The sequence below is a fragment of the Perca fluviatilis genome, chromosome 9, assembly GCF_010015445.1.
Source record: "Perca fluviatilis chromosome 9, GENO_Pfluv_1.0, whole genome shotgun sequence".
In the NCBI taxonomy this organism is placed as follows: domain Eukaryota; kingdom Metazoa; phylum Chordata; class Actinopteri; order Perciformes; family Percidae; genus Perca; species Perca fluviatilis.
The window spans coordinates 10,529,130-10,542,683 of NC_053120.1; the positions used below are offsets into that span (position 1 = coordinate 10,529,130).

The window sequence follows — 13,554 nt, forward strand, 5'->3', positions numbered from 1 at the left end:
GTAATTTTGATAAATGATGTTAAAGAAAAAGCAAAAATGTTTGGTTACACTGACTCTTTGAATGAATGTGCAGATCAAATAATCATTTGTGTGTAGTATGAGAGTATAAAAGCAGCCAGGACCAGGCAATCAAACAACAGGACTGTTACCTCTCTGACTTTATGTATAGTTTACAGGCTACACTGGTAGCCATTGGTTCAATAGCATTTACTAAATGAAAATCATATTCCTGGGACACAACCTCAATGATTAATAACCATTATATTTATATAATACAAAGTTAATTCTGCTTTTCTTACTACAAATGTACACTATTCACAAAAAATATGAATTTAATGTGGTTCCGATTTAAAGCTCACTGTAAAAGAGCCACCATGTTCTCTAGTTTAATTACATCTGATTAGCTCCGATATGCTCTCCTTCCCACAAACATGATACCCTCACAAGTATCATGTTTGTGTTTTGAACAATTACAGGAAATCAGATCATGTTTTATGTCCTTCCCTGTGGCTCCCCCATAAATGCAAATGACAGCAAACAACATTAAAAGTTTGCTGATTTAACTGCCACTACCAATTTGTCAAACTATAAACACATTATCACCCTCCATAGTTTCACACATGCATGCCTTCGCACGTGCCTAAAACCCGGGACAGCAGCAGTACTATTATAAACAGGTGATTAGTTGTGAGTGATTAAAGTATGCTTAGTATTACTTGACTTGTCCTTCTAACACAGTGGAATACCTCCCTTAGCACATGCTGATGAAGATTTATGATGAGGTGGAAATGCTGTCTGTGTGTTGTACAGTGTTAGGATGTTAGACAGAGTTCAAAGCCATCTTCATGTATTTTATTTAACTTTTTCCCAACCAGATAGCATCGTAAGCTTCATTTATTTATCACCTTTTCTATTCAGTTCAGCAAAACACCCCTCCACTCGTTTTCTGTGAATCCAATCTGATGTATAGTGTTTGTCCCATTCACTGATTGACTGCAACACCTCCCAACCACTTAAAGATTCAACACCCCTCTCAGGTTTTTTCTTTAAAAAAAAACAAAAAAACACAAAAACTAAGCACACTTTTGTGTATTGTCTATGGTCCTGATAAGTCGTTAATCTAAATGCCATGTAACAAAAGCATGTCTGCAGAAGTAGGGCAGATTTGATCTATAACGTTACAGAAACCTCGTCTTCACCTATTGTCTGTTCAGCAGGTATGAATGCTCACGTGGACTTGTTTATTGAACATGCGTTTTTCTGTTCATAAAAGGTTTTGTTTTCGTTATGACTATTAAGTGACTGCTGTTTTGATGGACCAGGGGGATTAAGTGCTTTTACCATCATACTTTCAACAAGTTACTTACCGTATGCAAACTTTTGTATTGCAACAACATGCCAGAGTTCTTAGTGTATAGTTGATTGAGGTCAACGCGTGTTAAATATCTCAAACCAGGTTTTAATTTTGGTACTTTTAAGTTCACCTCGCTCATCATTTCAGCTTCATACCAATCCACAAACAAGGCGACATTAACTGTAATAAGAACTCAGACCAGATTTCAACCACTTGATCTGTTTATTAGTCAGTTTTTCATTTCAAAAAAACGTAAATACTCTTATGTTAAAAACACTCTTCAAAATTACATAAAGTGTGACTGAAAAAAATCAGAATGAAACAGCAGGGACTCAGTGCTTGCAAAAATTATATACATTAGCTTTGTGCTACTTTCCACCATCATTCTGTCTCTGAGTTTCGCAGAGGTCAACATGTAACATAACTAACATCTTTTTTTTACGCACAACGCAGACAGGCAAATTAGACAGTTTTAAAGTGTTTATAGTAGGATGAGGTCAATTCACTTTTAATATGATCTTTATAATCAAATGGCATTTAGCAAAGTATAAATGCCATTAGCAGGCCATAATCTTAGTTATTGACCAAGTTAAAAGAGAACTTGCCATTGTGCCTACTGTAAATGTGCACCAGGTTTGAAAAGAGTATAAAAGACAAAAAAACATAAAGAAAGATAAGTATCAGGTAAATTCCCTTCAGTCTTCCATTCAGGAAGTTGAGTTGAGTGCACTGTTCTGAGTGATATGAGATGTAGAGAGGCAGGGGGAATTTGGGGAGGCGTTAGTTGGACACCTCTCAGGCATTGCTCCTTTCCTCTATTGTAAAAGTCTCCATGGGGCCTTTGCTAAGAGCCTTGATGTCATCCAGGAGTCCGGTCGGGGTCAAAATGTGAGAAGACCCTGAAAAAAAAGTGTAATGCACAATTACATGCCAAATTAGAGCATAAACCATTTCAATATTCTGACTGGCTCCAGTAAGTGGTGTAAAATAGCTAGAAATAAAAACATACAGTGACTGCTACAATTCAGTGTGTGTTTCCAGTCCAAAAGACTAATTTATTGAAGTTTTGAATTCTGTATCAAACCCACCTTTAGTTATTTGAATGGCCCCAACTCAACAATACCAACTGGATTTCATCACAACTACAGAAATGTTCCTTGCATAGTCAGTGAGTAGAAAGTTCTCCGGGAATTTTACGTGAAGTCAAAGTGCTGAAAATGCAAATATTTTATATGCCCACAGAAATAATCTGTGTAATCTTGTATCAATGCTCACCTATGATGACCTCACAGGATTTCACTGCCTGGGTGACCTCATAGGCACAGCGCATCTCAGAGTAGCTGATTCCTCCTACAACAAAAATGATGAGGCGTGAGCCGGTCCGGCGGTCGTCCTGAGAGCTGGCTTTGTGCTTCTGACGGGCACTGGGGAGCACAAGGTGGTCGACAGAAATTTACCAAGAGATAATTTAAAACAAAACGTGAGAGTTGCATGTCCAAATTGTGAAAAGAAACAGCAAAATCAACACCCTCGCAAGAAAGATACGGAGAGGGTGATGGACAGATATTCAGAACTAACTCTAGATTCCTAAAAGGAACCCAAATTATTCTCCTTACTAAACCCAGCAGCAGTGGCACTTGTAACAACAACTCACACTGCCCGCTCCTAAAGATGATGTTATTAATCCAGACATGACGCCGTTTGATTTTCCGATGTATCTGGGCTTTTCACAACAGGTACAAAGCAGCAATAGTTGTTATTTCGGCCATATGGATGGTGGAAAAACACCGGTGGAAGTAACGCGAATAAACACCAATGATCCCGCAAATGAAACTCACGGAATTAAAGTGACGCAAAGCGAATATTCGCCGCCAGTGTGAACACGCCATTAAAAAACACAATATTAACAGCTGGAGCTGAAAGTAGTAGCATGAACCACCACTAGAGGGTACTACCTTATCACCCTCTTACTGTCTGGATTTGTCTGTAAAAACCTTATCTATATATTCTTATATACTGTCTAGGGTAAAAACAAATAAGAACCTTTTATGTGTAAAACATGTCCCTTTTGAATGACAGTATACATAAATATAGATAGTAGTGTTCTAACACATGTAAACAAGGCATGAGAATTGGACATTAAGTTAGTAATTGGGATGAACCTGTTAAGATTAGAGCATTTTTAAAATATTTCATAATTATTCCCAGAAACTAATTGACCCAGGTCTAGTGTGATAAAAAAAAAAGAAACTACTGTACCTGACAGCCCCGGAGCCATTCCAGGCGGCAGGACACTCAGACTGGTGTGGCCACTCTGTGGTGTCCAGTTTGTTCTCCACGGCATCCTGAAAGTAACAGATTTGTAATACATCTGTCATTTGTTAAAGTTAAATCCTATAGAGCCCAAACACTAGGGCTGGCCGATATGGAGAAAATAAATATCACGATATTTTTGACCAAATACCTCGATACCGCAATGATATTGTAGTGTTGACTATTGGTGCTTTCACAAAATATTTACACAATGAGATTTTTGATAACTAATCATCAGTAATGTTGATATAATGACCAATAAAATACAATAATAGAACAGCTACAACAGTCAGAAAATGACATCACTTTTCTGTAATGCAGCCTTTAAAACCAGGACACTTATGCCATATTACGATATCCAAAATCTAAGACGATATCTAGTCTCATATCACGATATCGATATAATATCGATATATTGCCCAGCCCTACCAAAAACCTTTTTGGGCAAGCCAATACACACGTTTGACTTTTAACTTTAATGAAAGTAGAAAGACGCAGTCTGTGAAACTACTTTGAAGTAGAAGACCGCCCTATGACTGAGAACCAACATCCAAAGCAGGTGTAATCTTTGGACTGGCAGGACAATTTCTGCTGCAAAGTACAAGACGCCTCAGGGGATATCAAAATACAGCCTAAGATAGAGAAACAATCTGCTGTCAAACACTTTTCAGTCTCAGAGACTTTAAGTTTGAGCTAAACTGAAGTCTAAACAGATAATGCATATCCATTTCTGGCACTTAGAGCATGTCACTGAAAAATACACCGATTTGTTTGGGTCGGTTTCCTGGTGCAAAGGAAACTGTTCACCACAGTTTACAGGAAACCAGGTGCTTGGGTGTTGAAGACTGCTCAGAAATGGCTTTTTCAAGTAATAACAGAAAAGGGAGAAGACACAAAAGAACATTTTATGTTACAGATCAGCCAGATTTCCTGCTTTTTGGAATATTACAATACAATTACAGTACATGCAAATCCCATCTGCAAAACATGTGCAACAATGAGCCTTCCAAACTGGTTAACCACAGAATTAAGATTTTGCTTCTAAGACAATCTCATCTTTCATTGTGACCAGTTTCCCCAACAGGCATCACTTGATACCAACATGTGGAATTTCAGTTCAGTGGAATTACAGAACTGAAATTAAGTAATCAGGTTTTAGAATAAACCTTATTGTTTGACCAAAGGGCACTGGAGAAGCTCTGCCACTCAATTCTCCATCTATTTTAGAGAATTGTACTCAACAGCAGAGTATTAAATGCAACAGTCTCAGGGCCGCTATATTATTAACGGCTTACAGTCTCAAAACAAGCGGCCACAAGCAAACTTCATCAAAAGACAGGGTGAAAGGTAGGTTAAGAGTAATGTGTGCGTGACATGTCTCTTTTTACAGTGACAGTTTACCTCTGTTTTAATACAAAACATGTCACCTCACTATAATAACCTATTCTATGGAAGGCATTTGCAAACATACTGTAAACACATTTGAGGATCAGTACAGAAGGATGTTGCTGAAACCAAAGGATCATCCCCAGGGATCAACAAGTGGTGCATTATTGTCCCTTGTAGATGCTGAGATAATGTCTTTTACAAATGGATAAGGGAGTACAGAACAAACGTACATGTGACACTGCCTATCAGATGACCTGAATCTGATAACCTCTCTTTGTGGTTTCATAGTTCTGTTCATCATTTTATCACATATACCTTTCAGAGGGGAGAGGGGTAGTGCAGTGACCTAGATCGAGCTACATGCTGAGATTTGTAAGAGATAACTTAGGTTGATGCCGGAACTTCCTATCCTTCATCCTATCTATACCAACTTTAAATCACTGTTTCCTAGCTGCATCCAAATCCTTTTCTCTGGAGTTCTGCTACTTCATTCATTATTGTATCCAGAATTGCTAAGCCTCCTGTTAAGCAAAGCAAATCCAACCAGAAAGAGTTTTCAAAGAACTGTATGTAAATTGTATAAAATAAAAGATGTAAATGCAATGTGACCATGCAGAAATGATAACCGCTAATACTTTGTATAATACATCATACAATATGGTAATCTCACTGACCTCCATCACATCTTTTATAACAGGAGTCCATCTGGAAAGGTTGTAAGTCTGATCCTGGGAACGATCCCGTCTGGTTGGTTTGCGAGAGAAGAAACTAGGCTAGAAACAAAAGTACAAGAAACAGTAAGCAGTGTTCAGCTGAGACTAAACCACAGAACTCAAGACAAAAAAAATAATAATAATAAAATATATTTTTTATAAAAAATAATAATAAAAAATATTTTTTTTTATAAAGAAAAGAAAAAAGAAACCCAGAGTGAACCACTGTGAAAATACCAGCCACCAGCTACAATTTATCATCATTAGTATTTTAACCCATGGGTACGCTCGTCTACAACCAATTGCAATCAATAGCATCAAATCAATCAACTGTTTCCTCTTCTGCACGTACCGATGTGATGATAGGGACCCCCAGTTCTTTCCAGTTCAGGATAAATTCGCGTTCGTCCTCGATCTTAACATGCTGGATGAGTTTGCTTAAGTTCTCGTCAGTTGTTCCTGTTTACACACATCAAACAAACAAACCAGCGTGAAAATCGGGTGTCACCGGTATTTTCCACCGGGCGCGTCTGCGCTGCGCTCTGGAGGCTCCGCTTCTGAGACGCTCCCGGTGTGGTTTGGCGCATGGCGGAGGACGGAACAAAACCAGAAGCAGCACAGACGTGCCCAGTGGAAAATGGCTGTTAGTTTATTATGGCTGCATCCTCTTAGTTTAAAAATCACAGCTCTTGATCAACAAGTATGTCCATTTTACAGTCTTTCTGGAGGGAATTATTTTCATACTCTTAACTGGAAAACGATATCCACATCCCTGTGGCATATTTGTGTGTTCTGTATATTTTTGTAATGTGGTCTATAAACTTGTGGAAAAACATTATGACAGATTTTTAAAAATTAAATCAACTAATGGATTAGTCTATGAAATGTTAGGACTAGTAGTCACCGGTGAATTTCTTTCAGAAAAGAGACGAAATAGTTTATATCTTGACTGATTGTCATTGGCTGATACGGTTCTTTACATATCTTTTGGTAACCCTGCACACTGAAAGGTCCCTGGAACTGAATAGCTACAAAAGCAAAAACACCAGTTTACAGACTGCTAATGAACAGACAGTTAAAGGAGCAGCAGGAGACGTTTGCTGTACCGTTGAGGCTGAAGATGTAGAGCAGCACAGCCCTGATCTTGTCGTGGGTGCTGTATGGGTTGAGCAGCACAGGCAGCAGGGTCCTCATGGGATCTTTCACCTTCACCCCCTCCACATCTAATCCCACTGCAAGGTCCTACACAGAAACAAACCTTTTTTTTTATATTTTGTGTAGGCTGGGAATATTGTGAATGTTTGCATGTTTTTATGTATTCACAAAGCTCCACATATTTCCCATTTGGATGCTGACCAGTACAACTAACACACTTCACATGTCTCTCTTAAGGAGGTGGCCAGAGGTCAGACTGGGAAAAGAACTACAGAAAAGTACTCTTGAGCTCAGTCTCTTGCTCAAAGGCAGATGCTTGTTCTCATGAGGTTTTCTACCTGGCAAATGCTAGACCTGCTCTCTAAACCACCGCCACCCACTGACTGGTTCAATCAAGGTTGAGTGGTAAAAATATTAGCCACTTGTTCCACCAAAACAGACGATGGAGCACACACAGACCTGTTCCGCTTTGCAGAGTTTCTCCACGTTGTTCGCAAAATGTTGCATGCAGTCCTCGGCCAACTGCAGATGAATAGTTTTCTAGAATTCAGACAGGGAGAAAAGTTGAGAAAGAAATGAACAGAACTATGTACAAGTGTTGTTACTGGAGTTTAAATAGTATTTCCTTTAATGGAAGACAAGTATATTCATCATAGAGTCCAGAAATGATGACTTTCTGTTTTGCTTCTAAAGATGGTGAAGTCAACGCCACATGATAGCAGGCTTTGGAGCTCCACACCCAACCACAACATAATGCTCACTTGACTCTATAATTAGAGATACCACTCCAAAAGCAATTGAATGAATATTGGTACCCCATACCTCAGTGAGTTGTTTACGGAATGCGGGCATCTTCTTCATCATCTGGGCCAAATTGCTAATAGTGATCTGGGGAAAAAAAATGAAATATTTGCACAGTACATTTTAAGTATGAAATACACAGCTCAAGAGATCGGTGTGATGCAGATGAGAAGAAACCACAGCACTGTACCTTCCCATCTGACTTCCCTTCTTTCTTGCTAGCAGATATTTCCTTTACCAACTTGCGGATTTGTCTATTGTGAGAGAAAAAAAAAAAAAAGGGTTAGTGTTGCGATGCCGAAGACCGCAATGGGACACCTCCATCATTCAGAACTTGGTCACTTACTCTGAGACGTCAGCAATGTGCTTGTGCCTCAGCTTCACCCAGAGCATGTCGTCCTCATTCAGCAAGGCCTGCTTCTCTGAGCCATCTTTAGCCTTGTACCTGGCAACAAACAACCAGATAACTGGTTGTTAGTAGGGCTGCACAATATACAGTTTTTGTTGTTTTAGTGGTGCCTTTTATATTCAATTAAATGTTCAATAAAAGAATGTTGAAAAAGATTTACTATTAATTTGTTTAAAATTCAACAAGCAACTTGTTGTATTTTATCAGAATACTGAAAGCAGCAGAAATGCAGAACTGAGTACACTTTGATATCCGTTTATTTATCGCAAGTAATATCGTTATCGCTATATTCAACCACATTATTGCACATCGCATAGTTTCCTCATATCGTGCAGCCCTAGTTGTTAACTAGAAATGTATTGTCCAAATTTAAGAACACCTTGTCTGCTATGTGAGCGTGGGGATATGGCGCAGTGAGCATATTATGTATGTGTGACTACGGTGAGATTCAGAAGGAAAAGCTGGTATTACTTGTAGGTGTCGTTCTGGATATCAACGAGGTCGTAAGCCATGGCCTGGTAGGTCAGCTCATGCAGGATGGGGCTGACGGGGTCAATACCTCTCTCCACTATCAGCAGCTGGGCCTGGGTCTTGTCCTTGTGATGGGGAGGGGGAACAAATAGATAAAGTGTAAATATTATACCACATTTTCTATAACATGTTTGTCTGACAATGACATTTGGCCTTTTTCCTTGCTTTCCGTGATACTGCTTAGCTGCTACCGAGACGCTTTCCCCTTTTCAAATTTCTGGTGAAGAGCAACAACTACATACTCTGCTCAAGGCAAAGGAGGCAATCTTTTCTGCTTTTACAGGCTTTCAGTGGAAAATAACACAGTCATTTCAGGGTCACATTTACTCCCTGGGCTAAGATCTTGTGTATTCTGTCAACATTCTTTGTTCAGCAGGTGTCTCACCTTTTTCTTGCCGCTGTCATCCAGCTCGTAGTGTTTGGCCAGTTTGTTGTCCACCAGCTCGGCAAGGGTCTTGGCATTCACCATGTTGCTGTTATGACGTAAATTGTTTTCCATGAGTTATTACAGTTAAGTTAATACATAGCAAGGCTGCACTGATATGGCTTTTGTTTCATATGGTCTGACTGTGTATGTACATGTGTACGTGTATATTTTGTATGTATATTGTGGGGAAAATAAACTCGTACTTTGTGTAAGATAATAAAAGCCACACACTGATGTTGTTTGGATTCACATTTCAATTTTAGGACGTGTTAAGGTCTAGCAAGGTGAGGTGACGCTTGCAACTGTATTTAAGCTTCATTTCTTTTCTTCCACAGTCAGGTTACATATTCTATGGTCTCGATTCCAGCTTTTCTGATAAAAGGTTTCACTATGCTTGGGGGCTGAGGTGTGTTGTAAGCTGAGAAACCAACTCTTCTCTGGCATACTTCTTGTATCTAACCCCGGGGTACTCGTCCAACGTGGCACAGAGCGTGACAAGCTGGTCTGCGAGTGTCTCCAGTGTCTTATTTTTGTCCTGACTTTTGGGACTGTAGATGCTTTGGAAAGCCCCTGGATTATCACATGTGAACACCTGAAAAGCATCCAACACACCAGAGTCAAACAAATATTCTTCAAGTCAACAATCTGCATGTAGTCATAAAATAAAGCAACCTGTGGTTCTTTTCTTCTTCAAGAACTTAACACCTGAATGTCAACAGAAATAAATAACTCTAATTTACTTTGTAAAACTTTCAAAACAAGTGAGAGCCTTAAGACCTTTTTTTCTTCTTTTTTCAAAATACAGAGAACAACCAGTTACAGTTCCCAAGCCACTGGCGTAATACAAAGTTTGTCAAATTCTTACATCATAGCTTAAAGCAGACAACGCCCATTGGAGTCCCTCAAAATACTGCAAATCTCTTTCACCCAGTAGCAACATGACACTGAACACCACGTTAATTTTCCCTCAGTTAACAAGTAACAGTCCGGATAAAAAGAGGAAATAGAAAATTACAAAAGAACCTAAAAGAACAAACTCCTTAACCACTCACTTGTGCCTCTTGTGGCATGAAGGACATGTTTATTTCCTTACAGACTCGTATGTACTTCGCACAGTACAGCTTCATGTTGTTGAACAGGTCATCAGGACAGTCTGTGGGACCAAAAAGCTTTTAGTTTGTATCTAATCTGTTTATCAGAAAAAAATCATCAAAACAACATTTTGATCACGTTGGATAAACTGACTTTTTGACAGTTATTTTGCCAGTGTAGTATACTAAAGTAGTGAATCAAGTTACTTACAGTCAGTGAAATAAACATATGCTGCTTTATATTTAGGTTTGGTCTTGAAGTCAGCAATGAAGGCATCCACACACTATGAAATGAAATGAGATTTGAGATATCACAACAGAAATTGGCAGAAAAAAAGAAACATCACCAGAATGAAAATTAATTTTGCAGCAATTAAAAACTTCAATCCAAAAGCAATATCATTAGAGGGATATAATGGCAAACCTTAGCGGTTGGTGACATGAAGTAGATGGCCTTCATTTCTGGAACAGGCTCTCTGCTTTTGAACAGGTCCTCCACAACTAAAGAAACAACATATTTATTTTAACAGAGTAACAGAAATCCATACACAAAGTGCAGTAAGTTTAGTTTATTAGCGGTATTGTATAAGAATGAGTGTTTTACTGTTATGGAAACCTACTTGTTATTTTCTCTGACATCAGATCGGACATTTTGCAGCATGATGAGAGGAGCTTGGTGGTGAAGGGGTCCAGAATCAATACCTGTGAAGAAGATAAATAGGTATTGGTCAGTTAAACGTTGCATCACACTGTAATAGGTTTCCAGAAATTGCAATTCTATTCCGAGTCACAGTGCACAAGTGGAATCGATCACATAAAAGTTGGGTCTGTAATGTGGAGGTTGTGCAATTACAATCTTAGGAATGTATTGAGTACATGGAGGAGTGTCCTACCTTCCATACTTCAGATTTCTTGCAGTCTGTAATAATTGTATCTTTTATTCCTGTAAGAGACACAGAACATGACTTGGGAAAAACAACATGACTGAAACCAGAAAAAAAAAAGACTATTCATGACAACACTATCTGAGCTGTAGCTTGGTTCTAGTGCTGAAACACTACAGAAATGTAAGCGATTCAAACTTAAACAATTTATTAGTTACATCAGTCACTGATCAACTAGTTCCAGCCTCATGTATAGAATTGTTTGCCATTGTGTTTCATATCATTTTAGGGTCTTCAAATCTGTGTTGGGCATCATTTTTGGTACTTTACCGACTCCTAAATATTCACTGGAAACATTATGAATCATCAGTTCACAGCAGTTTTCATGAACGATCCTAAATAAGCTATTCTATTATACTTGCATTATATGACCAACCATATTAGAGATATACTGTACGTGTGCATAGTTTGACAAAACAAGTCATTGTGATTACAGTCTCTGGTTTATGAAATAAAAACAAAGTGTGTAAAAATATGGAGACAGTTTAAAAGTATCTGTCTCTTCATTGAAGTACACACCCTATTGGGTACAGCAGAAAACTGCTGCAGTCTAATACAACTACCCCGCAATACATCCTAACGTTTTCTTCATGTTCAGATTTTAGGAAGATGTTAATTCAACTTCATGGAGACTTTTTGGACACTGTGATGAATATTTTAACCTTTATTAAATCAGCTAGGTTAGTTGTTTATATTCGACTGGATCCGTTTTAGCTATAGGCTACATGTAGCGTTGCTATAAATATAAAACCCGACAATTGAGTGTAGCCAACGTTATGATTTCTCTTATTTTAACCTCAACCCAAGCTCTTAACCCCAAACAGCCATCTCTGCGACATCTTTAGGTGCTGATGACACACCAGCCTGCAGATATGAGGCATAACATTAGCTATATGGATATGAGGTGGGGCTCCAGGAGACAGAATTTGACCTCAATCCGACTACTCCCTTCAAAAGTGGGATAACAACACTCCCTGTCAGTAATGTTACAATAAACAAGGGTGCCGCGAAGCTGTGATTACCCCGTCGAGTCTCTCTTTAACGTTATATACAGTCTATGTCGAGTCTTCACCCAATTCGGGTTTGAAAACTTCCGTCGCGATAAACAGCAGAATGAAAATGTTCCTCCAGGATGCAAAGTCACAAACAGTAAATATAATAGCACGTACTCAATAGCACTTTAAGTCAAAGAAACGTTGTTTCACATGTACATTAAACCTCTCCCGTTGGGGTGAACTTACTTTTCCAAACTATTCTTTTCAGCCCGTGATCACTGCCCGTTGCCATCTTGTTTTTTTTTTTTTTTTTTTTTTGCGCCTCTTCCTGTCCATTGACATTTGTTCCTGTCCCGTGTTCTCGAAATCTGACGTCACCTGCGTCAACAAGTTTTTCTTTTTTTTTTTTTCATTTATTCAGAACATAGAAATAAACAAACAAGGCACAATCACAAATCCATCTAAAAAAACAGAACTGTTGCCTCGGGTCTAGCATATAAAACAAAACCTAGGAGCTTATATCTTACAAATCAGCCTAAAGAGTGATATAAAATAAAATAAATAAAACAAATAAATAAATAAAGAAAAGGGGCTATCTCAAATTAAATTAAAAATTTCAAATAAATCAATCAATTCAAGGGCTTTTTTTTATCTTTAACCCATTTCAATGACTTGCACAAAAGATTGAACTCATTCTTCCAATGGATCAGGGAGGGTTTGGACTTAAAATATCTTCATTTATGTATAAAATGTTTTCCTTGCAGCACCAAGTTGTTGAGAACAAAGTCTACCTTCTTATCTTCAACAAAGACACTAAACTTTATATCCTTCATTGACAGAGGTGGTATCTCAATTTCCCTGGTCTGTAACCAGCTCTGCAGATCTCTCCAGAAGGATTGCACCGACTCACACAGAAAAAAAAACATATTCTAAATCCTCAATTTCTTTTTCACAAAAAACACAGTTATTAGTACCAAAATTGAATCCCAGTCTTAAAAATTCGTTTGTCGGGTAGATTTCATTTAAAATTTTAAAATTGACCTCTTTTACCTTTGGGAGAAGAGGAAATGAGATATAACTTTTCCTTATTTTCTTAACCTCTCCATCACCAAATTATTTCATCATATATTGTCTTTTAACTGGATTGGGATATTATTCCTTCAATAAAATATTTCTAATAACTTTGTTGGTACATTTATAATCACAGAAATCAATTCCTTGGATGCAGAGCTGCCTCAGACCAGGAGAAACCTTGGAGTACCTAACATATTCTCTCACTATTGATTTCAGAGACATTGGTATAGTTTTCAACCATCTGTCATAACGCTTGACATTGCATTGAAGTTGATATTTCTCACAAAACTTCTCGTGCTGTAACAAGAGTCCATTACTATCCATAAAATGAGCAATTGCCCAGATTCCCTTGGATTTC

General features: G+C 38.2%; 1 protein-coding gene across 1 annotated transcript; it reads right to left on the reverse strand.

Annotated features, from left to right (window-relative positions):
- Positions 1 to 1,557: 1,557 nt before the first annotated feature.
- On the reverse strand, positions 1,558 to 12,469 carry stxbp3 (syntaxin binding protein 3). The gene is made up of 19 exons (XM_039811646.1): positions 12,369 to 12,469; positions 11,077 to 11,126; positions 10,804 to 10,885; positions 10,608 to 10,684; positions 10,395 to 10,467; positions 10,145 to 10,245; positions 9,539 to 9,684; positions 9,051 to 9,138; positions 8,606 to 8,730; positions 8,072 to 8,170; positions 7,916 to 7,979; positions 7,747 to 7,812; positions 7,384 to 7,464; positions 6,876 to 7,011; positions 6,122 to 6,228; positions 5,731 to 5,829; positions 3,614 to 3,699; positions 2,630 to 2,778; positions 1,558 to 2,253 (listed from the first exon to the last, which is right to left on the reverse strand). Exons 1-19 carry the CDS (start codon positions 12,412 to 12,414, stop codon positions 2,150 to 2,152), a joined length of 1,779 nt encoding a protein of 592 aa, XP_039667580.1. The 5' UTR covers positions 12,415 to 12,469; the 3' UTR covers positions 1,558 to 2,149.
- Between the last annotated feature and the right edge of the window lie 1,085 nt (positions 12,470 to 13,554).